The sequence below is a fragment of the Ostrinia furnacalis genome, unplaced genomic scaffold, assembly GCF_004193835.3.
Source record: "Ostrinia furnacalis isolate ACB-3 unplaced genomic scaffold, ASM419383v2 OfSCF0396, whole genome shotgun sequence".
Taxonomy (NCBI): Eukaryota; Metazoa; Arthropoda; class Insecta; order Lepidoptera; family Crambidae; genus Ostrinia; species Ostrinia furnacalis.
Window position 1 is genome coordinate 1 of NW_021130635.1, and position 25,124 is coordinate 25,124.

A 25,124-nucleotide genomic window follows, 5' to 3' on the forward strand; every position below is an offset into this window, starting at 1 on the left:
AATATAAGCTATCTGTTCGTACACAGTTTTCTCTTTCCGATCATTCGTTTAGAATTTTCCTGCTAGAACAACGTTACTCCAGCAGGAATCGTTTTTTTCGTTTTGTACCAAAACGACAGCACGCACTAATCTCTAATTCGGCGCACATTTACACCATGTTGGGAACTAATTATACGTTCTACTCATATCACTCTAGGAGCTACTTTCCAGCTGGAGTAACGTACACGAAATACTCATGTACTTAAATAAAACACAAAAATCTAACAAATATTTTTTTTATTTCAATAAACTAAAGTAACGATGTACAGTCAGCAAAAAGTTGTTAAATAATATTACATATAATTGATTACAAAATTGAGCCAACTCCAAAACTGACTGTACAATGATAATAATAATAAAATAAAATGCTTCGCATAATAAATCAAGTAAATATTTGCGTGTATAAGAAAAAATGCAATATTAAATAAAGCTTAACAATAGATCTGGCACGAAAACATTCGCTAAATAGGTTCAAAAAGTAATTACATAATAGCAACAGAAAACTAATAATAATATCTAAATTTCAATAGTAGGTAAATTAATATCTAAAAGGAAATTATTTTTCTGTACAAAATCCTAAAGCTTTGGGGCTTAGTGAGATCTATTTATCTTTCACTCATTCTGGCTTAAACGACAAAGGGGTCATCCATAAAGTACGTCACACGTAAAGGGGGGGGGAGGGGGTCGACAAAGTGTGACATGGTGTGACAAGGGGTGGGAGGGGTCCTAAGTTTCGTGACATCACATTTCAATTGTTTAATATAATGTTGATTTCATAAAAAAGTACTTAATTTAAATGGAAACAAAACTAATTTCGGAACTGCTGTTTTAATTTGATAATTTTTTGATGTGAAATTGCAAAACATGTGACGTCACACTAGGGAGGGGGGGTCTCAGAAATGTGACCACCTGTGACAAGGACGGGGGGGGGCTCANAAGTTTCGTGACATCACATTTCAATTGTTTAATATAATGTTGATTTCATAAAAAAGTACTTAATTTAAATGGAAACAAAACTAATTTCGGAACTGCTGTTTTAATTTGATAATTTTTTGATGTGAAATTGCAAAACATGTGACGTCACACTAGGGAGGGGGGGTCTCAGAAATGTGACCACCTGTGACAAGGACGGGGGGGGGCTCAAAAAATCATGAAATTCGTGTGACGTACTTTATGGATGGCCCCAAAGTCAGACAAACCAGAAAATGCTATTGAAAGCTGTAAAGAACCCCCTGATGTGAAGAATTGAAAAGGACTAGCTATTTTTATTTTAGGCTTATCACAAATTCATATCCAAAAAGTACTTATATTTATTCGATATTTATCCAGTTCCACTACTTTACTTATACAAAACATCCTTATATCTATAGTTAGCAAATGGGAGAATATGAAAGTATAAAAATTAGTTGAATACTACGTCGGAGAATATTTTATGAAGGTATAAAAATTGGTTGGATGCTACGTCAATCAGTCAAGGTGTTCACGAGAGGTGCTGGAAGAACCAGCTGGCCGTGTTGATCACGTGGTCCATCTCCGCAGCCGGCGACGACAGCGAATGGTTGTCGTCGTACATGTATATTCTGGAAAAACAAAATAGAAATTAGACCAAGCAAATGGGGCGTTAGTCGTTTCACACGACGAGAAATTCGGACCACCCGGGCATTTGGAAAGGATCGCTTTGAAAAGGAGTTTTCACACTGGTGTGAATCATCGAAAAAAAATGTTTTTTTATAGGACCTCGAATTTGAATCGCAATTCGAAAAAGGCGATTGGGTTGTACGTACACCGCAGTCCGAAGAGGACCTATTTACAAATAATATTTGGGCCATAAAAAGTTTTATGCTTTGAAAAGCTTTTTTTCAGTGTCCACACACTACCTATATCAGTTTTCAATTAACGTCAAATAGCTGTTCACTGAGATAGGAAGTAATTAAATAGTACTCATTAAATAAGTAAATTAAGTAGGTTTCGGACTACAATGCGGGCAGAGTGATTTATCTATATTTTGACAGTCCAATAACGGAATCTACGCAATTCTAGTGGCTGTGACACACTGGCCTTGACTTCAGGTTGTCACTCAATATGACTTGGGGTGTAGCATGTATGACTCATGAGAAGATTCATGCTCGATTAATGCAATATTTTCCAACTAACATTGTCGATAGTGGAATTCTGATGATTATTTTTCTTTCGAGTCAACCAAACGGTCCCAATTTTATTCACTTTGGATTGTAATGTTTACTACGCAAAACTTTTCTTTTTCTCTCTCTCGTTGTGCGATCTAAATTAATAAAAAAATACTGTCTTACCTAGTGGTAACCCCGTTAGCCTTGAGCCTCCTAGCGTACTCCATCCAGTCCTTGGAAGAGCGGCACCCTCTTGTCACCGCAACCCAGCATCAAACTATCAGCCGACTTAAATCTGCGGGGTGTCTAAGCATTGCATGCGAAGGCAACGTCTTTAGCGCAGTAGTCATTTTACCTAGTGGTAACCCCGTTGGCCTTGAGCCTCCTAATATACTCCAGTCCTCTAAGGGCTAAGGGCGGCAACCTCTTATCGCCGTTGCCTAACATCATAGCGGTGGGCGCGATGGGCGAGCAACGCCGCATTGCACTAGATTTTGTAAAGGGCGCGCAACGAAAGTTGAGGCGAAAACGTATTCAGACTGATGTAATATTTGAATAGCGCAAACAACACATTACACATCCAAGTCCAAATCGAATACACTAGCTACCTCGCTCTTGTTAAATGCAAGCGAGATAGAAAGTACTTGTCAGCGTATACAGATACAAATATTTTCTTGTGTTGATGGCCTCATCTCTCGTTATGCGACCTATATCCATAAAAAATCCGTTGTACACACTGACCTAGTGGTAACCCCGTTAGCCTTGAGCCTCCTAGCATACTCCAATCCTTGGAAGAGCGGCACCCTCTTATCACCGCTTCCCAACATCATAGCGGTGGGCGCTTTGACTTTGTGCACGTGCGCGATGGGCGAGCAACTCCGCATGGCTCACTAGATTTTGTATAGGGCGCGCAACGAAAGTTGAGGCGAACACGTATTTACACTGATGTAATTTTTGAATAGCGCAAACAACACATTACACATCCAAGTCCAAATATCGAATACACTAGCTACCTCGCTCTTGTTTAATGTCTGCAAGCGAGATAGAAAACACTTGTCAGCGTATACAGATACAAATCTTTTCTTGTGTTGATGGCCTCATCTCTCGTTATGCGACCTATATCCATAAAAAATCCGTTGTACACACTGACCTAGTGGTAACCCCGTTAGCCTTGAGCCTCCTAGCGTACTCCAGTCCTTGGAAGAGCGGCACCCTCTTATCACCACTGCCCAGCATCATAGAGGTGGGCGCCTTGACCTTGTGCACGTGCGCGATGGGCGAGCAACGCCGCATGGCTCACTGAAGATTTTGTATAGGGCGCGCAACGAAAGTCGAGGCGAACACGTATTTATGACGTAATATTTGAATAATACAAACAACACATTAAACATCCAAGTCCAAATATCGAATACCCTAGCTATCTAGCTGTTGTTAAATGTCTGCAAGCGAGATAGAAAGCACTTGTCAGCGTATACAGATACAAATCTTTTCTTGTATTGATGGCCTCAACTCTCGTTATGCGACCTATATCCATAAAAAATCCGTTGTACACACTGACCTAGTGGTAACCCCGTTAGCCTTGAGCCTCCTAGCGTACTCCAGTCCTTGGAAGAGCGGCACCCTCTTGTCACCACTGCCCAGCATCATAGCGGTGGGCGCTTTGACTTTGTGCACGTGCGCGATGGGCGAGCAACGCCGCATGGCGAGCATATGCTCCTCGGACACCGGGCCCTTCTCTGTGAATTCGAATCCGGCTTCTACTGCGCACCTGTGTACAAATTATGATATTTGATTTAAAAAAAATCAAATTCAAAAATATTTACCACAAGTGGCACATAGTTTAGACCAGTCTTTCCCAAAGTGGGCGATAACGCCCCCTTGTGGGCGCTGCAGGCTTAAAGGGGGGCGGTAAAAGACCCAGAAAAAAAAATCGGGACGCTGTGTAGAGGCTTGGGAGGCGTCATCTACTAGGAGGACTCTTAGACACCGACTGAGCTCGACTCTTGACTACAAAAATGGGGGGCGCTAAAAATAATTTATTCTCAAAGTGGGCAGTAGACTAAATAATTTTGGGAACCGCTGGTTTAGACCACAAGTGGCACTTATGAACGTCAAAATATAGTTATAGAAAAGGTAGCCCTTATGGGGCACTTTACATGTCTCTTTATCTTTTGGGTCCTACCATAGGATTCTGTGCTAAGAGAAAGGATACCTAAAATTATTTGTATTTTTCAGATATGTTCATATATTCATACAGGGTGTTTGAAAGAGTGTTACGCCCGTATTCACAAACATTACTATGAGGTCTCACAGTGCGCGTGGAATGGACGCACAGCTCTATTCAACGCTGTACGTTCGATTTGCTGCTTCATTTAAGCAAGCATCATTTGTAAACGGGCGGTAGACAAACACGTTGGACGTATAGGTAGAGCCATTTTGAGAATAAAAACTTAGCCATTTGATTCTATGAGATCAACTTTTATTTTACACAGGCATTTTGACCTCACTTACCCGTCAGAGTTATCTGCGTACTGTCCTTTAGTGGCCATATCTATCAACGGATTCTTCATCACCATCGCCAAGAACTCGTCCGGGCACTCCGAAGCCATGTGCCCCACTATGAAGCCCCCATAACTGCTCCCATACAACAGAACTCCCTCGATTTGGTCGTCCCGCTCTAACGTGGAGGTGAGAGCGAAAAGGCAGTCGGTGACGTCATTGCCGGTGTTGCCAGGTAGGCATCTGACGTTCGCGTCGCCGTGCCCGGTCGAGCCGCGGTAGTTTATCCGGACGGAGGCCAGACCTAAAGATAGCCACTTGTCAAAGAAATGGTATTTATTGGCACTACTGCAAAACTTCATGTCACTTTAACTGTCAGATTTTTTCTTTTACTTATTTTATGCAATTTCTATTTGATATGGATGGATATTAAATCTGATTTTAATTAAGATAATTCATTGTTTCGTAGCATACTAGAGACGTGCGACATTTGTCTCAATGTCCACTCGCCCCGCGTATCCTACGTAAGTTTATACCCTAGTTTTAAACAGATTCAATATTAGTCAAGGAATTTTATAAGTAATGGGTATAAATTAGTAATATTTGAAAGAAATTCGCGCTGTGGGATGCAAATAGATTTTTATTAGTAAGGCAGAATTTTATTGTGCGGGATTTATTTTCTAAGTTCGTGAGTAGTGAGTGGATATTTGTATTTATGTGTGTGTGTGATTTCCAAAACCCATGTCATTGGCATTGGCAAGAAGGAGCAAAGAAGAGAGAAGCAAATAAATTTGTGACCATTACGTCAGTTGAAAGATTGAGCACCTACGGTAATTGTCATTGTCAGTCTGAAATAATGCAACTGTCAAAAAACTACAAAACTCGCGACTCGTTCGAATTATACTGTTGTTTATGTCGAAGTATAATTTGTCCCAAATATAACAGGCGGTTTAGGTCAGGCCTCCGTTGCTATACTCTAAAATACGTACCAAATAACTGACGACGTAGACTGAAGAAGTCCAGCTGCTAAATCAATCAACACACCGCAACAGAATCTAGTCTACCACTTACCAATCCGCAATGTCCGTGGAATTGAACATCGTTGCGACATCTGTCACCGGGTTCCTCGTTGCCACAACTTTATATAGATCTGGGTATTGTCCACTGAGGTGTGTGACCAGGAAGCCTCCGTGCGAGCCTCCGACAAGGCACAGCTTGTTCTCATCGATCGGGAACTGTTTTAGGGCTATATCTGTGGCGAGCTTGCAGTCTACGACGTCAGCAGAACCGACCCGCTTGGGCAGGAAGCCAACGGAGGCCTGGCCGCCGCCTGTGGACCCTCGGTAGTTAATTTGGAGCATCGCGAAGCCTGCAAGGAAGGCTTGGTTGGGTCACAAACGTCGACGGAACACGAGCATGTGTGTTTAGTGTATGTTGCAATCTATATATATAAAAATGAAACCCGTTTCGCGTTGTCACGGCATCACGTGTGAACGGCTGAACCGATTTCGACAATTCTTTTTTTTAAATGTTTGTGGAAGTCCAAGGATGGTTCTTACGGAAAAAAATATTAAGAAAATCTCTACGCTAAGGCGGTACGAAGTTCGCCGGGTCAGCTAGTAGAGGATAATTTAGGAAGAAGCGAGTATGAAGTTTAAGCTGTCTGTTGTTAGTTGTTACCAGCAAGTGACAACAGGAAGATATGTAGCAAGCAAGCGAGCATTGAAAAATTTTAACGCTACGTGTGTCGCTGATGTTAATTTGCTATGTCCGTTGGGTTTTTGTGTCCAATAGCATATCAGATTTGTTGTTAGTGGCATAGCGCTCTATGTAGTTTCCTGCGGTAGTAGAAGGGTGCGAGAGAGTGACGTAATATAGCTCACTATCCTCCTGAAATCGCGACTCGTGACATTATGACCCCCACATTGTGCAGTCAGCTTCAAATAGTTCATGACACCCAAAGTGGTCAAAAACTATTCGTTACAATTGGAATAACTTTTTGGCCAATTTGGGTGTCACGAACTACTTGACGCTGACTGTACCACCACAGGAACTTAGCTAATTATGCGCTATGCCTAAAAGTCCGGTCGCCGAGCAGATAGTATTTCGTACAATGACCCCACGCTACCCATCCTCGCGCTCGCGCGTAATTATATTGCTGTCGCGCTCGCACATTCACTGCGGCCGCCCGTCGTACAGTGATGGTATGGATAAGGATGGGCAGCTTGGGGTCATTGTACGAAGTTCTATCTGCTCGGCGACCGGACTTTCGTTGTTAGTGAGCAGACTCACCGAGCATGGCGAAGAAAGCGGCTTCGCTGGCGAAGGCGTTGACGAAGCCCGAGTGCGGCCCGCCGTGCGGCCACACCACCAGCGGCAGCTTGCCTTCCTTCTGCGGCGCCATGTATATCGCCGTGAATGATTCTGTGGACAGCGACAAAGTTAATGACATAATAATATGTATTTAACCTGTGCGATGATAAAAGAGCTCTAGATGATAAAACGGGCATACCGTTAAAGGTTAACTAGTCTGAGCTCTTTTGTTTTTAGACCTTAAGACAGGGGAATAAAGTTCAAAATATAGAGGGAAATATATTCCCACTACCATATAAAGGGTTAAAACGCCCGCTTTTTCCATCGGGAAAGGCTTTTCGCATACCCACAGGCGGATTACGTGGGACTCTGGAGGGGCCTACCAACTAAAACCTGATAGAGCCCTCCGGAACCAATGAAAAGCTGTGAGTTATTGTTCTAAACTGAAGATTCGATCGGCTCAGTTAAGACACCAACTGTTTGCCATACGCGACTATCATTAGACCGTGCTAACGCAGGTACTACCTCATCTTCAAGGGCGATAGATACTACAGTTACTATCTTCCGAGGTCTCGTGTGTGAGTTGCAAATACATACTGCATCGAACTGGTGGCAAGATAGAGGCACGTCTGCCTCGCTCACGCGCACTCAAATGTGAACCGTAACGCCTCGTCTTAAGGTCGAGTGTCAATGGAGAGGCACGTCGGCCGCCTCGCTCACTCGCACCCAAATGTTAACCGTACCACCTGGTCTTAAAGTCTACCCAAGTAACATTTTACTCCATTTAAGAGTTCAATAGTCGTTCACATGTACTCCACAAGCTGTGTATGTCAGCTGTATACGAGCTGTATAGCTTGCTATAATGCTTTTATAGAACCAGTTTGGGCACAAATTAGACAGCTTTAAGTTCACTATGGCTGTACATTAGCAGTATAATAGCATTATAATAGCAGTTTAAGTAGTAACATCGTACTTAAGGCTGACTTACGGCACTATATGGGACGCAGTGTGAACCATACAACGTACGTGAGGACAATAAAGAGTAACAAGTGGCTAAATGCACAGCTTTCAAAGTTATAAAGTCCGACAAAAGTATTCCAATGCTACCTAAAGTTCACGTGTGTCTTAAATTATTTCCACATTTTAATATTAGTTTGGTATTTGTACGTGAGTGCCAAGAGGGAAACAACTCGGGCGGATAATCATTTATGCAAATAATAACACGGGTTTTAAATACTTAATAATGTTAATGCCATTGGGAATGCAACTTTATCGTGAAATGTATACATATTTACAGCTAAAATATTTACGCGCCTCTGTAAAAACGCGATATTCATTTTAAAATATTTAAAACTGGCTGAGAGGAAATCTACAATTTTCAGTTTTTGATATTGTATTGGCATTATAATTATACTACGGTAATTAATTATAACATGAAACCAAAACTCAATCGCTCTATCTGCGAATTTTGTGATAAATCTGCATTAATTTTGGAGATTTATTTGGTAAATATTTTAGGTTATGTAGAACAAAATGGTGGAAATGAAATACGGCTATGTGAACTGTTATAACTCCAATTTAATGCGGTGAGCGTATATTAGGTTCACATGTGTTCTGTTAGAATGCTGTTATCTATATGAAGTTCCACATTTGTACCACTACAGCGCTAATGTCTATAAATTTATTCTAATGTGAACTTATGTACAGCTTTAAGATGTACCTAGTTCAGGTCAATTGTGTATCTTTAATTCTTTCAAATACTGAAATTTTAGAGATCCGCAATAAAAATTATTAATGTCCGTTAAATCGCCTAGCCCAGGTACTAATAGTCAAGTATGAATACCTAAAGCATCAGACGGTAGTGTTCCCGGTTTAAATTCGTTTATTATGCCTGACAATTTATTCAAAGCGGAATGAGGAATACGATTTTCAATAGCCCATGTTCTTATTTTTTTGCTAAAGGTTAAATAATTGTCTAAATCAAAATTGTATTCACTATCACTAGAACTGCAATCATCACACTCTGATATCTGTATATTTTGAAGGGAACTTTCAGGTTCAGGCATAATATTTTCCTCTGCATCATGTACAGAACCACCATAAATACAACTAAAAACAGGCTTGGGGAAAAGTGTAATAGAATATCACATTCACATTCATTTTCAGCTTAAAGCAAATAAGAGTAGTACTTGTGGACAAATAAACTGCTATTGATGTTAATGGACAACACATATAGTCCTTTTAACAGCCTACAGTGCACATGCGAACCATTGAAACACTTTTGTACAGATAGTAAAAAAAGGTTATTTTATTAACACAAACAAGTCCTACTACAGCTACTAGCTGTATAACAGTCTAAAACAAGTAAACATAACAGCCTTTGGCTTTATAAATGACCACGTGTGTTCTATTAAAATGCTAGCTCTATAACATCGTACAAGTAGGCCGTTAAACAGCGGTTGCCGTATCTCTACCCTCCTATAATGCTCTTAGTCAGACGGCTGACTAAAGGATAGTTGTTAGAGTATTATAACACCAACAATCGTATAAAAGTATAACTCTACACTAGTCTACACTCCTATAAGTCCCTTAGACAGGTATAGGTGTAATTAATTGCAATAATACAGCTTATACATCACGAGTGAACTGTACTAATGCTTTAAGTACACATTGGAACTAAATGTGAACTCTTAAATGGAGTAAAATGTTACTTGGGTATTATCAATGTATCACTAAGGGCGATACATACTGACGCTGTCCTCCGAATTCTCATGCGTAAGCTGCAAGTATTGCACCGAGCTGGTAGCAAGAGAGAGAGGCACGTCGGCCGCCTCGCTCACTCGCACCCAAATGTGAACCATACCGCCTTGTCTTAAAGTATATTTTCAATGTACCATGTATTCTAAGGGCGATACATACTGACGCTGTCCTCCGAATTCTCATGCGTAAGCTGCAAGTATTGCACCGAATTGGTAGCAAAAGAGAGGCACATCGACCGCCTCGCTCACACACGCACCCAAATGTGAACCGTACCGCCTGGTCTTAAAGTCTATTATCAATGTATCACTAAGGGCGATACATACTGACGTTGTCCTCCGAATTCTCATGCGTAAGCTGCAAGTATTACACCGAGCTGGTAGCAAGAGAGAAGGCACGTCAGCCGCCTCGCTCACTCGCACTCAAATGTGAACCGTACCGCCTCGTCTTAAAGTCTATTATCAATGTACCATGTATTCTAAGGGCGATACATACTGACGCTGTCCTCCGAATTCTCATGCGTAAGCTGCAAGTACTGCACCGAGCTAGTAGCAAGAGAGAGAGGCACGTCGGCCGCCTCGCTCACTCGCACCCAGCGCGCGTCGGCCTCGGTTCCCGCCGTCGGCATTCGGGACACGAACAACTGTAAAGCAAAGCGAGCATTATGTAGATGACATACGTTTTAAATTGTCAAAATAGTAAAATTAAATGTGTAAAATAGTATAAGATGGCAAACTCAAAACTCAAGACAAATTCGTGCACACTGTTTGTATAGTCCAAAAGATAAGGAGACATGTAAAGTGGGGGCACTTTACAGTTTACATGTCTGTCGAATTGATCCGTGTGCAGTTTTGGGTTATGGACTATCCTTTTTTTACTGTATTTGACGTTCAAAAGTGCCACCATATTTTTGATTTGATTTTGTAAAGATCAAACCAGCAACTCTAGCAGAGTAGCCTAGTTCGCAGCTTGACTTACTTGACTTATGGTCCTATGTCCCCTAGATGGGGCAGAGGGCGTCCACAACAGTCAGTTCGCAGCTACATACGCTATATCAGACGTAAAGGTGTGGCGTAAGCTTTTTTTTAATACAATCCAATAACATCAAACAACAAATTTAAATATTTAAACCTTATTCCTATATTACCTGTCCTGGAGTGGTCATGTTGGAGCAAACAGCCAGGACTACATTGGACTGTATGTCCAGCACCGACGTAGAGCCGGGCGTCGTCCTGTTCGATATGTCCACAATGTGTTTGCTTTCTGTAAAGATAATTATTACATGTTAGAATACGGTCCGTGGAACGAGCCGTTGGCAACAAGCCGCATGATACTTAAGCTGCTAAAGTGGTTTCAACCAAATGTCGTCCACTGTTGGACAGAGGTCTCCCCCAAAGATTTCCTCCAAAGTTACCGAAATAGCCCGCAGAATTGCCAAATTTATGTGGCAGTGGGCGGGGCACATATCTCGTAAAACTGTCTATTGAGGCAGAAAAGTTCTGGAGCGGCCACCACTGACTGGAATACTGGATATCTTTGGGCAGGATTCTCACTCTATACTTACGTTCTGGTGAAGGTCGCAGAAAGCATCAAGATAAGCGACCAGCACAAGACCGGCCTTTGTTCAAATCTTTGAGAAGATATAAGGCTGCCTTGTCATAAGATATACTCGCCTAAGTTTACGTAGCTTCTGTTCTCATGCTGTGGCGCGGAGATTTTTGCTTCTGTCTCAAATGTTTTTTAATAAGTTAAAACGAACCAGTCGAAACCCAGGACCTTTGGCTTGCTAGATAATATACTGATGAATGATTTACTTGCCTAAGTTGACCACGTAGGACCTAACTTCAGTCTGCTGCGGCGTGGAGAACAACACTCGCTTGTTGTCCACGAAGCAGCGCTCGGGCAGCGCCTGGCAGTACAGGCCGTGGAACGAGCCGCATGTTACTAAGGCTGCTTAAGTCGTTTCAACGAAACGCCGTCCACTGCTGGACAAAGGTCTTCCAAAGGTTTGCTCCAAAATCGGTTACAGCCCGCAGAATTGCCAAACTTAAGTGACAGTTGGCGGGGCACACAGCTCGTAGAACTGATGTCCATTGAGGCAGAAAAGTTCTCGAGGGGCCTCCGCGGACCGGAAGACGTAGTGTGGGCAGGCCCCCTACTAGGTAGACCGATCTGATGAAGATCACTGGAACTGCCTGGATGCTGGCAGCGCAGGACCGGTTGTTGTGGAAACCCTTGGGGGAGACCTTTGTCCAGCAGTGACGTCATTCTGCTGAAACGAACGAATGAACGATACTTGCCTAAGTTGACCACGTAGGTAGGATCTAACTTCAGTCTGCTGCGGCGTGGAGAACCGCTTGTTGTCCACGAAGCAGCGCTCGGGCAGCGCCTGGCAGTACAGGCCGTGGAACGAGCCGTTGGCAACGAGCCGCATGTTACTAAGGCTGCTAAAGTTGTTTCAACCAAATGCCGTCCACTGCTAGACAAATGCCTCCTCAAAGATTTCCTCCAAAGTCGGTTACAGCCCGCAGAATTGCCAAATTTATGTGGCAGTGGGCGGGCACATAGCTCGTCCTTTGTGGCAGAAAAGCAACGAGCCGTGTGTTATTAAGACTGCTAAAGTTGTTTCAACCAAATGCCTCCTCAAAGATTTCCTCCAAAGTCGGTTACAGCCCGCAGAATTGCCAAATTTAAGTGACAGTTGGCGGGGCACACACAGCTCGTAGAACTGATGTCCATTGAGGCAGAAAAGTTCTCGAGGGGCCTCCGCGGACCGGAAGACGTAGTGTGGGCAGGCCCCCTGCTAGGCGGACCGACGATCTGATGAAGATCACTGGAACTGCCTGATGCGGGCAGCGCAGGACCGGTTGTTGTGGAAATCCTTAGGGGAGGCCTTTGTCCGGCAGTGACGTCATTCTGCCGAAATGAACGAATGAATGATACTTGTCTGTACAGGAACTCTTCGCCCTGCAAGAATATCTTTGGTCACATAGCGCCATCTAGTTCGAAACTAAGGAAAGTTTATACAGATACCAGACTGTACCATCAACTAAGTTGACGCTTGAACACCTTAAGCTGGGTCTGCAGCGCGTGTTTTGCGCTACACAATCAACAAAAACATGTCATATGAACGAATGAATGATACTTGCCTAAGTTGACCACGTAGGATCTAACTTCAGTCTGCTGCGGCGTGGAGAATACCACTCGCTTGTTGTCCACGAAGCAGCGCTCGGGCAGCGCCTGGCAGTACAGACCGTGGAACGAGCCGCATGTTACTAAGGCTGCTTAAGTCGTCTCAACGAAATGCCGTCCACTGCTGGACAAAGGTCTTCCAAAGGTTGGCTCCAAAATCGGTTACAGCCCGCAGAATTTCCAAAATTGGCAGTGGGCGGGGCACATATCTCGTAAAACTGATGTCTATTGAGGCAGAAAGTTCTCGAACGGCCACCACGGACCTTGGGCAGGCTTATCACTGTGGACTGACATTCTGGTGAAGGTCGCGGGAAGCACCTATATGCAAGCAGCGCAAGACCGGTCTTTGTGGAAGGCCTGTACTCCTGGTCTTTGCTTTACTGGCAGGCGGTATGTGTCAGTTTTTTATTCAGTACATAAGCCCTTTCCAGGGCGCTTATACATCATGTCCCAAATAGCTTGCCCTAATACCACCGTTGTATTTGCCTTAAAATTAACCACGTAGCTTCTGATCTCAGTCTGCTGCGTCATGGAGAACACCAATCTCTTGAAATCCTTGAGGGAGGCCTTTGTCCAGCAGTGACGTCATTATGCCGAAATGAACGAATGAATGATACTTGCCTAAGTTGACCACGTAGGATCTAACTTCAGTCTGCTGCGGCGTGGAGAACACCACCCGCTTGTTGTCCACGAAGCAGCGCTCGGGCAGCGCCTGGCAGTACAGGCCGTGGAACGAGCCGTTGGCAACGAGCCGCATGTTACTAAGACTGCTTGAGTCGTTTCAACCAAATGCCGTCCACTGCTAGACAAATGCCTCCTCAAAGATTTCCTCCAAAGTCGGTTACAGCCCGCAGAATTGCCAAATTTTTGTGGCAGTGGGCGGGCACATAGCTCGTCCATTGTGGCAAAAAAGTTCTCGAGCGGCCACCAGCCCATCACTGACTGGATATCTTTGGGCAGACTTTTCACTCTACAGACTTACGTTCTGGTGAAGGTCGCAGAAAGCATCAAGATAAGCGACCAGCACAAGGTCGGTCTTTGTGCAAATCTTTGAGAAGATATAAGGCTGCCTTGTCATAAAACATACTCGCCTAAGTTGACGTAGATTCTGTTCTCATGCTGTGGCGTGGAGATCTTTGAGATCTTGATCGTAAGCATGTATGGGCATGGCTACTTCCGTCTCAAATGATTTTTTAATAAGTTAAAACGAACCAGTCGAAACCCAGGACCTTTGGCTTGCTAGATAATATACTGATGAAAGATATACTCGCCTAAGTTGACCACGTAGGATCTAACTTCAGTCTGCTGCGGCGTGGAGAACAACACTCGCTTGTTGTCCACGAAGCAGCGCTCGGGCAGCGCCTGGCAGTACAGGCCGTGGAACGAGCCGTTGGCGATCTGAATCTCCGTGTCCACGATGTCTATGATGGTTGACACTTCGCTCTGGAATGTTATTGTAAAGGTAAAGGATAAATTGATGCTGCATATTTCTACTTCATTCTCCTTGTAAATCTGTATCTTAAGATTTCTGTGGATACCAATGTTTTCCTCTGACCCTTTATTTATTTATTTATTAGGTATATACTACAGTTGACAATCGAGTTTTGTTAGTAGATACTTAAGTACACTTGGTTAGTAGTTTATGGTAGAAAAACGAAAAAAGGTATTTTGGAGAAAACCTTTCTTATATTACAAATACAAGATGATGATCGTTAATAAAACTGCTGTTAACTGACTTGCACAATCACACCTCACTCACACCTCTGCCTCGTGTTTCATCTCTTCGCCTCTTTCTTTCTTCTCCCAATCTCTATTTTCCTCTCTGTCTTCCTTTCTTTCTTACCTGTCCCTTCTTCATCATGACCAAGTCACACCAAGTCGCCTTCGAGTGAAACGCTCGGCGACCTCACGGCCATGCCCTCACTAGACAACTTCTATCTCTCACTCTCTCTCATACTATTCTTTCACTCTCACTTTTCCCTTCTTTTCTCTTTTCTTACCTGTCCATTCTTCATCATGACAAGCGCGTGGCAAGCGTGGTGCGGCCCACCCGCGTGTCGCTGCAGCCATACTAAGTCACCTTCAGGCGAGAAGCGAGGCGACCTCAGGGTCATACCTTCACTAGAAAACTTCTCTCTCTCTCTCTCATACTATTACTCACCTATCTTTCTCTGTCTATCTCTCTCTTTCATTTTCTTTCTTACCTGTCCCTTCATCATGACGAGCGCGTGGCAGGCGTGGTGCGGCCCGCCCGTGGTTCGCTGCAGCCACACCAGAGAAGCGAGACGACCTTACTGCCATGCCCTCGCTCGACAACTTCTCACAGTATTTCTCTTACTCAGTCGCCCTCTCTCTCACCCCCTACTATTACTCTCCTTTTTCTGCCCTTACTAGACAACTTCTTTCTCTCTCTCTCATACTATTACTCACCTTTCCTACTCTCTCTCTCTCTCTATCTCTCTTACACTTTCTCTTCTCTTACCTGTCCCTTCTTCATCATGACGAGCGCGTGGCAGGCGTGGTGCGGCCCGCCCGTGGTTCGCTGCAGCCACACCAAGCCGCCCTCTGGTGAAAATCGATGCGACCTCACGGCCATGCCCTCACTAGACAACTTCTATCTCTCACTCTCTCTCATACTATTCTTTCACTCTCACTTTTCCCTTCTTTTCTCTTACCTGTCCATTCTTCATCATGACAAGCGCGTGGCAGGCGTGGTGCGGCCCGCCCGTGGTTCGCCAACCAACCGACAACCAAGTCACCTTCAGGCGAGAAGCGAGGCGACCTCAGGGTCATACCTTCACTAGACAACTTCTTTCTTTCTCTCTCTCTCATACTATTACTCACCTATCTTTCTCTGTCTATCTCTTTCTTTCATTTTCTCTCTTACCTGTCCCTTCTTCATCATGACAAGCGCGTGGCAGGCATGGTGTGGCCCACCCGTGGTTCTTTGCAACCACACCAGATCACCCTCGGGCGAGAAGCGAGGCGACCTTACTGCCATGCCTTCGCTCGAGAGTTTCTCTGAAACACAAGAAAAAATATTGTTTATTGTTCTAGTGATATCATATTATTATGGCCCCGCATGAGGAGAGTCCCACATAACCCACTGGCCGACCTCTTGGATCAGTGGATTATATGCGCAAAGCATTTTCCGATGTCAAAAAACGGTCTTATAGAAGGGACGTGGGCACGTGTCGCGTATCTACATTACCTAAAACAGTCTCATCTTTTTTGTGACGTCACGATTCCATGAAGTTGAAAAGCTTGTATATTTTGTGTTTGCATCCTATTTCGACACCTTGTTTCATACATCGACTAGGCTTTAACTGAACTATTTATTTATGGAATCATTGACTTTAAAAACCTATGCTTAATTATGTTATACTCACTCATAGTCCCATCATTGGTAAGACTGAAGATGTAGCTAGGCCTGTTGGTGCAGAACTTGAGGCCCAGGCGACGCGGCTCCGTCTCCCAGGCCACGCCCACCACGCTCTCGCCGTCCGGCGCGAAAACAACCTGAATAGAACCGTATTTAGTATTGAATTGAAATGAATTCACATTTCCACGTATTCCCACCGGGCACTGGCCGTCAAGTCAGAGTATTACGTGCGCGCCGCATACGTATTGGCGCGCTCTCATATAAACCCCGCTCGGGCGTTTCTATGAAGATGACCTACTCATTTGTATTTACTCTGCTATTGTGTTCCGGCAGTTAGAGGTAAGATAGCCAGTTCCTCCGTGTTTGAGGATTCCGGGTGAAGCTCGCTTCCACCTTCGGCCTGATCGTCACTTACCATCAGAATCAGAATCAGAATCATCATTTATTTGCTTTAAATGTGGTACAGAAGATGGATACAGTTAATGGTTAGATCTCACAATTAGTCATTTCTGACATGCAAATATTAAATTAATTAATTATTAAACATTTCAATAAATTCCAATATTATCAATGTAAGATGTCAATATTAATGTTAATAGTAGAGTCATCAGGTGAGATACAGGCCAAGAGCTTCCTCGTTGTGGATAAAAAAAAAAAAAAGACGCTTGTAATTCTAAAGACGTAATATGAGACTCACCTGTCCCGGGCACCAGGTCTCCGGCAGGCCTCCGAGGACCGAGACCTTCTCGGTCTCCAGCTGACACACCACCACCACGGACAAGTGCTTGCCCACTAGTTGCTCGCCCCAGTCTTGTCTGTACAGGAACTCTTCGCCCTGCAAGAATATCTTTGGTCACACAGCGCCATCTATGCCCAAACTAAGCAAATACAGATAACAGCATATCAGACTATACCATCAACAAAGTTGACGCTTGAACACCTTAAGCTGGGTCTGCAGCGCGTGTTTTGCGCTACACAATCAACAAAAACACGTCAACATTCAACAAAATTGCCTGCAAAAAATGTTGAATGTTGAGACGTTTTTGTTGATTGTGTAGGGCAAAACACGCGCTGGAGACCCGGCTTTAAGGCTCATATTTCTTCACAGCGACTATACCCAACCCTCATTTATTTGTCTATTGTTTCTTTTCAAATAATGGACAAGACAAAATTGTGAGCGGGACTGAGTATGGACATTTCGTGCAAACGTTAATTTTGAAATTGATCATACATCAATCAGTTGATGTACATCAACTTTGTTCAAAGTACATTTTTGTTACAAAATCGCCTATACTTGATACAAAAAGGCCTCTGTGTTTAGTTTGACGTGCCATTGTCTGTTCTATGGGTACCAGATAAGATAATATAACAAACTTTAAACAATTTTTTCTTTGTAAAATATTGTAAAGTGTGCTATCTTTATAGACATTGCGGTCTAATTTGGCTTTCGCGCTTCGCATAAACTTATTTATAGAATAGATAGAATACAATTACTTAATTCAGCACATAACATTTAGGTGCATACATGTATATTTTACTTTATTGAGGCATGCTGAAAAGGCACCCGTTCAGTAAAAATCGTGACAATGACACAAGTCGTCAAGTCACGAAGGTTTTCAGCGGGTACCAACGCACGACGGGGGGGTTACGCGCCCTTTTGACAGTGACGGCACAAAATATAACAGAAGGTAAACTCCATACTAAGCGCGCTCGAGCTACACACACAGACACCGCTCACGTACGCGTTATCTGGGACTGTCTCGGATGAATGCGAGCGCGACTGACGTTCGCTTGAGTCATTTTTTTTATTATTTTTTTATAAATCTTTGGACAATTTCACACAGCGCCAGCTAGCCCCAAAGTAAGCAACTTAACGCTTGTGTTATGGGTGCTAGCTTAACGGATATACTACTTATAGGGGAGACTGGGGCTGGTTTTAACAGGGGTAAATACTAACAGCGTAATTACATAGAACCTATTCGACTTACCACGCTAATTCCAACGCACTTTGTGCCTACGAATAAGCGCGAACGTGTCTAGACCTGTTAGTTGCCGGCCAAGCGTCACGGGAGCAGGTTGCGTCAGACGCCTCCAATTTCACAGGAAAATGAACTTTTTTACGTGTTTAATTTTTTACATTACTCTTTAAATATGTATCGTAGAAAATTGGCTTTGGTATTGCATAAATCCGAAGTTATTGTATTTTTCATTAATTTCAAAGTTTTAATCGAAAATATAACCGGTAAAAGAAAAACAATAATTTTGTGCAAAATGAGGTCGTGGGGTTGGTTTTAACAAAATGCACGGGGTAGGTTCTAACGCGTTAATATTTGCCCCGAACATTGAGTAAGACTGACTTTTATAACCAAAGTTGTATGTTGATTTATTAGAGGAGTATTTTTTTTGTTATTTTATTTGATAAAGATAGATTTAGTAAGTTTTAAGTTTATTACACATGTTTAAACGGCAAGGAGCCGAATTTCAATGATAATTTGATGATCAAAAATTATTTTTTGTTCTTTGGTTTGAGTAATGCTGATTGAGTGAGTCAGTTTATTTAACTAATAAAATTTAAGTTTTCTGTTTATTTTATGAACGGTAAGGAACCGCATTTAATTTTATTAGTGTTTCTAATAAACATTGATTATTATTTTGTTGTTTATCTTAGCCAAAATCCCATTCCCAACTATAAATTATTTCTTACCCCCGCTGTTAAAACTTTCCCCAGCGATGTTAAAACCAACCCCAAACCGGGGGTAAGATCTAACAAGTGACTTGTTTGGCAAAACTCGATTTTTCTCAGATATGGTAATTATTATATACATTTTGTTGTACTTTACGTAAAGCTCATTAAATTTGACATCACGTACCAAAAAACCATGTTTCTTGCTAAAGCAGTTTAGAAAATATTACGCTCAAATCAAAATTTGTTAGGACCAGCCCCAGTCTCCCCTATACTTTTTTTTAATACATAAATATTATACATAGTCACACCCAGACCCGTCACAGAAATTAAAATTCATCATTTCAATTTCTGCCCGGCCGGGAATCGAACCCGGGACCTCTCGGCATAGTAGTCCGTTCTGAAACACTACACCAAACGGCCGACAAATTTTTCATTGTTCTATTACAAATAAATAACGTAAAACACAACAGGACAACCCTAGCGCGATGGCCAAGCGTGGGTATGCAAAGCGAAGTACATAAGTATATGAGTTTACCTTCTGTTATATTTTGTGGTGACGGTTTATTGTTAATTCGTGTCTGTTCGTAGTATACCTACTTGGCAAAAAGGCGCGCAACAGAGGGCGCTGCAGTTGGTAAAAAAAATAACACACACACAGATTGGAAAACAAAAATACCAATAAAATCTGTGAAGATATACAATACACTAACAACAAAATATAATATTACTGCAACGCTCCATCGCTATTTACATACCTTATTATTAGGCGCAGTTTCGCAAGTCCCGCCATTGCACTGTGGCCTCTCCTCGGGCTTCCTCTTGATGTACGGCTCTGGTTTAGGCAGTTTCTTCTCCGCCACGTACAAGACGGCCGACTCGTCGGGCGACCAGTCCAGTCCGCCGAATTCAGCTATAATGTAAAAGGTTGGCATTATGTCTTTATTATTATTATTATTATAGCTCAGATAGCCCACATAGTTTTAAGCATACTCAAAATGAGAAATATTTATGTATATCCTATTGAATGAGTGGAAGGGAAGAGGGGTAAGCTTTTAGGACACTATGTCTTCGCCATTTGACCAGTTAGTTTAGAAGCCATTTTCACTTCTTCAGTTATAAAATCAGTCAGACAAAATGCAGTTTTTTCATTATCTTCTCTCTGAAGGTAATATTGATATCTCAATAACAACCACAGCGAAAACAATGCGGTGTGCTAACTTCTTGTCAGTTTCCGCTGATAACATCAACTGTGGTAATTGTGGTCAAAAGCCAAATGGTTACGTTATTTTGGTTCAACATGATGGGAAAGAAAATAATGTTGAAATGATATAAACCTTGTTGTGCTTTAGTATTATCAGAGTAAATACAAATGAGTAGGTCATCTTCATAGAAACGCACCGAGCGCGATTTATATGTGAGCGCGCCAATACGTATGCGGCGCGCGCACACACTGACAAAATTCGGCGCAACACCCTGCTAATCCCCGCTAAAATTTGTCAGTGTGTGCGTGCACCGCATACGTATTGGCGCGCTCACATACAAACCGCGCTTGGTGCGTTTCTATGAAGATGACCTACTCATTTGTATTTACTCTGGTATTATTGGGGAATGGTGTCAAATGCCCAATTAGGTGAAAATTGCACTCACGGTCGGCATAGACGTCGCCGTGTAAGTCCAACGCGGTAAGGTTGATGCTGTGCAGCAGTCGGTTCTTCCTCCACACCTCCAAGTATTGCTTCTTCACATCCTTGTCCTTTTCTTCACGAATGACTGCCTTGAACGTCTCGCGAGGCGACACTGATGAGAGCACCCTGCAAAAGTGGTATAATTATAAATAATAAATATCCTTGGACATTTTACACTGCGCTTCTAGTCCCAAACTAAGCAAAGCTTGTACTATGGGTACTAGACAACGGATATAAACTACTTAAATACTTTTTTTTTTGTAAATAAATACATACATATTATACATAGAAAACACCCAGCCCAATACAAACAAATATTATTATAAAGTTCATGCACACAAATGTTTGTACTGTGCGGGAATCGAACCCGCAACCTCCGGAATAGTAGTCCGTTTCGAACCACTACACCAAACGGTATGACGTCATTCAATGCTCTCTTCGCCAATTTCTGAGCAGTGTTGCTAAGTGGTGCGCGAGTTAACTATTACGGCTATTCTTAGCATCCATCCATTCAGATCATTCAATTTAACTGGCTCAGAATCTATTATGGAGAACCAAAAACTCCAGTGGCGGATTTACAAATTTGCCGCTAGTAGGCCATTAAATTTTTGCCGCCCCTACCTACTGACTTTTGAAATTCAATACGTTAGTTTAATCCCGTTATTAGTATGATTGTGAACTTAATGATATTTCTGTCAGTTACTAGATTATTATTGCAACCCGCTATGTAATGAAGAGTTTAATGTTGACCTAAAAACAGCAGTATGTACTAATCCTAAGGTGGGCAAAGGCATGACTTAAAAATACCTACACTATATGAACACAGACAAAATAATGTGTGGTCAGTAAACATTGTTTTTGGTAAATATTTTTTATTGGACTTAACAGTTTAAAAACAATACAAACAATTTCTATTAAAATATAACATGTTAACAATTCAATTAATGGTGACAGACAATGCCTAAGTTTTACATTATTTTCTTGCGAGATTTGAAATTTGCAAAATCATTAATTATTTCGACGTATGAAATCTTTTTCATAAGTTCTGACTCTATGCACAAAAGAGATAGCATTAATAGGCCAGAAGAATTAGATTTTAAATCGGAAATAATTCCTACAAAAGATTTTATTGCTTTAATGGCTTCATTGGTTGCCCATTAATACTCTCCTAGGTTTTCGACTTCGACGGAGTTGTGCTTAAGTGGTGCGCCCCCGAAAGGGGCGCTTTTTAGGTTTTCCGGTTATACCACGTAAAGGACTTACCCTATCGAAAAGTGGTCTTCCTGACGGTTGAAGGGCATTTAATCTTGCATTAAATAAGACCAAATTCATATGTTTTGGACAAACCGTTCTCGTGCAAATGTTCGGCAAAGTAGAAAATATGTGTATAATTAATGACCCTCTCCACGTCCAATGGCTCGTTACCCGTAGGCTCCCAAGCCTTGTAAAGGGTCGCCTTAACCAGCGTATCCCTGTCAAGGCTCACGAGTTGGATTCGCTTATCCTTGTTCGTCCCAGCCGTTCCGTTGCTGCCCCTCTTCCTGGCACTCTCCTGAACGACTCTGTGTTACCTAATGTGGCTGCCCCTGTTCCTTGTACCCTCCTGTACGATTGCATTGCTTAGCCATATGCCTGGTCCAAGGTTCGACGCCACAAAATCAACTTCGTACGCGTGAAAATAGTTTAAATACTATTATCCGTGCTTGCAACATTTTTCTTTACTGCTTCGCCTCTATTAGTCGTAGAGTAATTGTATATATCCTATAGCCTTCCTCAATTTATGAGCTATTCAACACAAAAATAATTATTTCAATCAAACTAGTAATTCTTGAGATTAGCGCGTTTAAACAAACAAACAAAAAACTCTTCAGCGTTTTAATATGAACTTGTTGTTGATTTTTGGCGTCGAACCTTAGACCAGGCATACGGCTAGGCAACGTAGTCCTCCAGGAGGATACAAGGAAGAGGGGTAGCCACAGTAGGTAACACAGAGTCGTTCAGGTGAGTGCCAGGAAGAGGTGCAGCAACCGCAGTTAAGGAACGGCTGGGACGAACAAGGATAGGCGCATCCAGCTCGTAAGCCTTGATAGGGTTACACTGGTTGAGGCGCTCCTTTTCAAGACTTGGAAGNGAAAAACTCCATAATAGATAGACACGGGTCATAACGCGACATTTATGAATGAGTTACATTATGTACTCAGGGCTTGACGTTTCGCCTGCTATGCTTCAGCCGAGTTCACAAACAGAATCTTTCTATTTTAGTTGAAATAATACGCGAAAGTTTAAAATCTTATAAAAAATCCCAGTTATTTTTAACTTGATATTTTTTTTAGCACAATATATTTTTTTAAATTGAAATGTTTCCTTTCAAAATTCATCAGATTTAATTAACATACTTTTTTACATCCTCAGTATCATTTTACATCTTAATAAGCTCGCAAAATGTGTATATTGTGACCCCTTTACCTATCCTATTAAAAAAACTAAGCACAGCTGCTTTATAAATCTACGGTCTACACTAATATTGCAAAAAAAAACATTTGATTGTTTGAATTGAACAGGTTCTGAAACTACTGGATTGTTTTAAAAAAAATATTTGACCATTAGAAACCTATATTATTTCTGATGAACATGGGCAGTATGAAGTTCGCAAGATCAGCTAGTGCTATAATAAAATAATACTCACTCAGTACTAATATCAATCCCAAATTCACTCTCTGCTATCACATTGAAGCTGTCATTCAACACATAGTTGTAAAGGAACTTAGTGTTCTTCCCTTTATCTAGATTCTTGACTGACCACCTTGATGATATTTTGGTACCATGTTTAATAAGCCTACCGCCCAAAACGGAAGGTATTTTTGACAATGTTTTGTAGGCATTTATCATATTTTCAATCTGTAAATACAATGAAAATATTTTTTAAGTCATAGAATATGAGTAGTATGTTTTGCTTCACATTCACAAAAAGTAGAATTTATTTGATGTTATAAGTCTTATGATTTGCCTTAAATGGTTTGCAAGTTAGTGACATAAAACCAATTAATTGTCACCCAGTAAATGCAGAAAAAATATTAGTAAAGAAGTTTTCTAAATCAACCAGGTCAGGAATTGACCTAAGGCCTCTTTCATAGAGTCATCCACAACATTAGTCATAGCAGTAAGTAGGTACAATACAAAAAATTGCCAACATACCTGTGATGCCATTTTGATCATATGATCTCTCTGAAAAAATAACGAATCATTAGTAAATTTCATAAAAAGCTTATAACTTCTTAAAAAACAACGTAACATTGTGTCTCCAAGTGATAAAATGTTCAATAAAATTATAGGTAAATTGAAAATTACCAACATTAGACAGATGAGTTTATGTTTTCAGATGAGCATCTTTGTAGGGAGAGTAGGTACAATAGATTACTATTTACTTAACTACAGAGATTACAATACATTAATGAAAGTATTGAAACTGACATTTTTTATTATTAAAATAGAAATGAACTTAACAAGAGCTATAAGAATTGAGGAGTGACAAAAATAAGTGAATAATCAGATTAATTATCACGACATACATTAAAATAAATTGTCAATCGATTATTGATCTGATCTGTAGTCTAGACTTGCAAAAGTAGCAAATTTTATGTACGCCATTTTTATGAGGCATACTTTTCTTACCTGCTACAATAAATCATAGTGAAAAATAAACAGAGTTATGAGTGTTTACTTCAGCAGTAGATAAAGACATTTGAAACACTTATTTCTAAGCTAATGATCACATCTAAACTCTAAACTGGCACAATATGATGTTTAAATTGATAAAGACTATTAAATATCCAAATATCTAGTTGAATTGGAATTTATAAGATTTTTTACTCAGTTCGCTATGAGTTAAAGAAATAAATTATAGCATAGTAGTTAAAATAATTATACATCAGATTTACATAATTTTAGCTAATTAGTCAAAATACTTACGTACTGCTTGTATAATAATACCGGCTTCTATGAACAAAGAGTTGGTTGGAACTTAGATTATTGGAAGGTATTATTTTGGGCTGCGCAAACCGCAAACTCGCAAGATCAGTCAGTCACAAAAATGACAGTCCGAATTTACTGCCCACCAGCCAGTGTTGTTGTTTTTAGTACGCTTGTGATATCTATCGATAGTCCAATATCTAATTTTTTGTTGGTGATATAATGTATTTGATGCTTCCGACTGCATTTGTGAACACTAAGTTGTCTTGTTTTTATCTTTTTTTTTTGTTGTTGGCTCGCCATTTAGTTAAATAACGTACATTTTTGTAAGCTACTTAAGAAACCTTTTATTTTGATACCCCACTATAGGTTTTGAGAGAAAAAAAATATTTTGAAGACATTATGGCTCCTAAAATCAATTTTAACACGAGCCAGTGTCACGATTAAGACGAATTTAACGACACGTCAAGCCGTTT

At 41.4% G+C, this 25,124-nt stretch overlaps 1 protein-coding gene across 7 annotated transcripts; it reads right to left on the reverse strand.

Annotated features, from left to right (window-relative positions):
• Nucleotides 1-1,223: 1,223 nt before the first annotated feature.
• Nucleotides 1,224-24,953, reverse strand: LOC114362878 (acylamino-acid-releasing enzyme). Of its 7 annotated transcripts, XM_028318456.1 has the most exons (17): nucleotides 24,649-24,910; nucleotides 23,875-23,904; nucleotides 23,366-23,577; nucleotides 20,642-20,805; nucleotides 19,750-19,904; nucleotides 17,006-17,143; nucleotides 16,316-16,445; nucleotides 15,864-15,947; nucleotides 15,409-15,458; nucleotides 14,198-14,369; nucleotides 10,882-10,997; nucleotides 10,312-10,377; nucleotides 9,727-9,808; nucleotides 6,957-7,088; nucleotides 5,736-6,033; nucleotides 3,724-3,933; nucleotides 1,224-1,619 (listed from the first exon to the last, which is right to left on the reverse strand). In XM_028318456.1, the coding sequence occupies exons 2-17, from the start codon at nucleotides 23,893-23,895 to the stop codon at nucleotides 1,520-1,522; spliced, it is 2,130 nt and encodes a 709-aa protein (XP_028174257.1). In that variant the 5' UTR covers nucleotides 23,896-23,904; nucleotides 24,649-24,910; the 3' UTR covers nucleotides 1,224-1,519. The 7 variants fall into 7 exon arrangements, with proteins under 7 accessions (XP_028174257.1, XP_028174289.1, XP_028174282.1 ...); XM_028318488.1 differs by lacking the exons at nucleotides 5,736-6,033; nucleotides 15,409-15,458 and adding an exon at nucleotides 4,677-4,968 and having other exon boundaries at nucleotides 15,814-15,947; nucleotides 24,649-24,952; XM_028318481.1 differs by lacking the exon at nucleotides 15,409-15,458 and having other exon boundaries at nucleotides 15,814-15,947; nucleotides 24,653-24,911.
• Nucleotides 24,954-25,124: the final 171 nt, after the last annotated feature.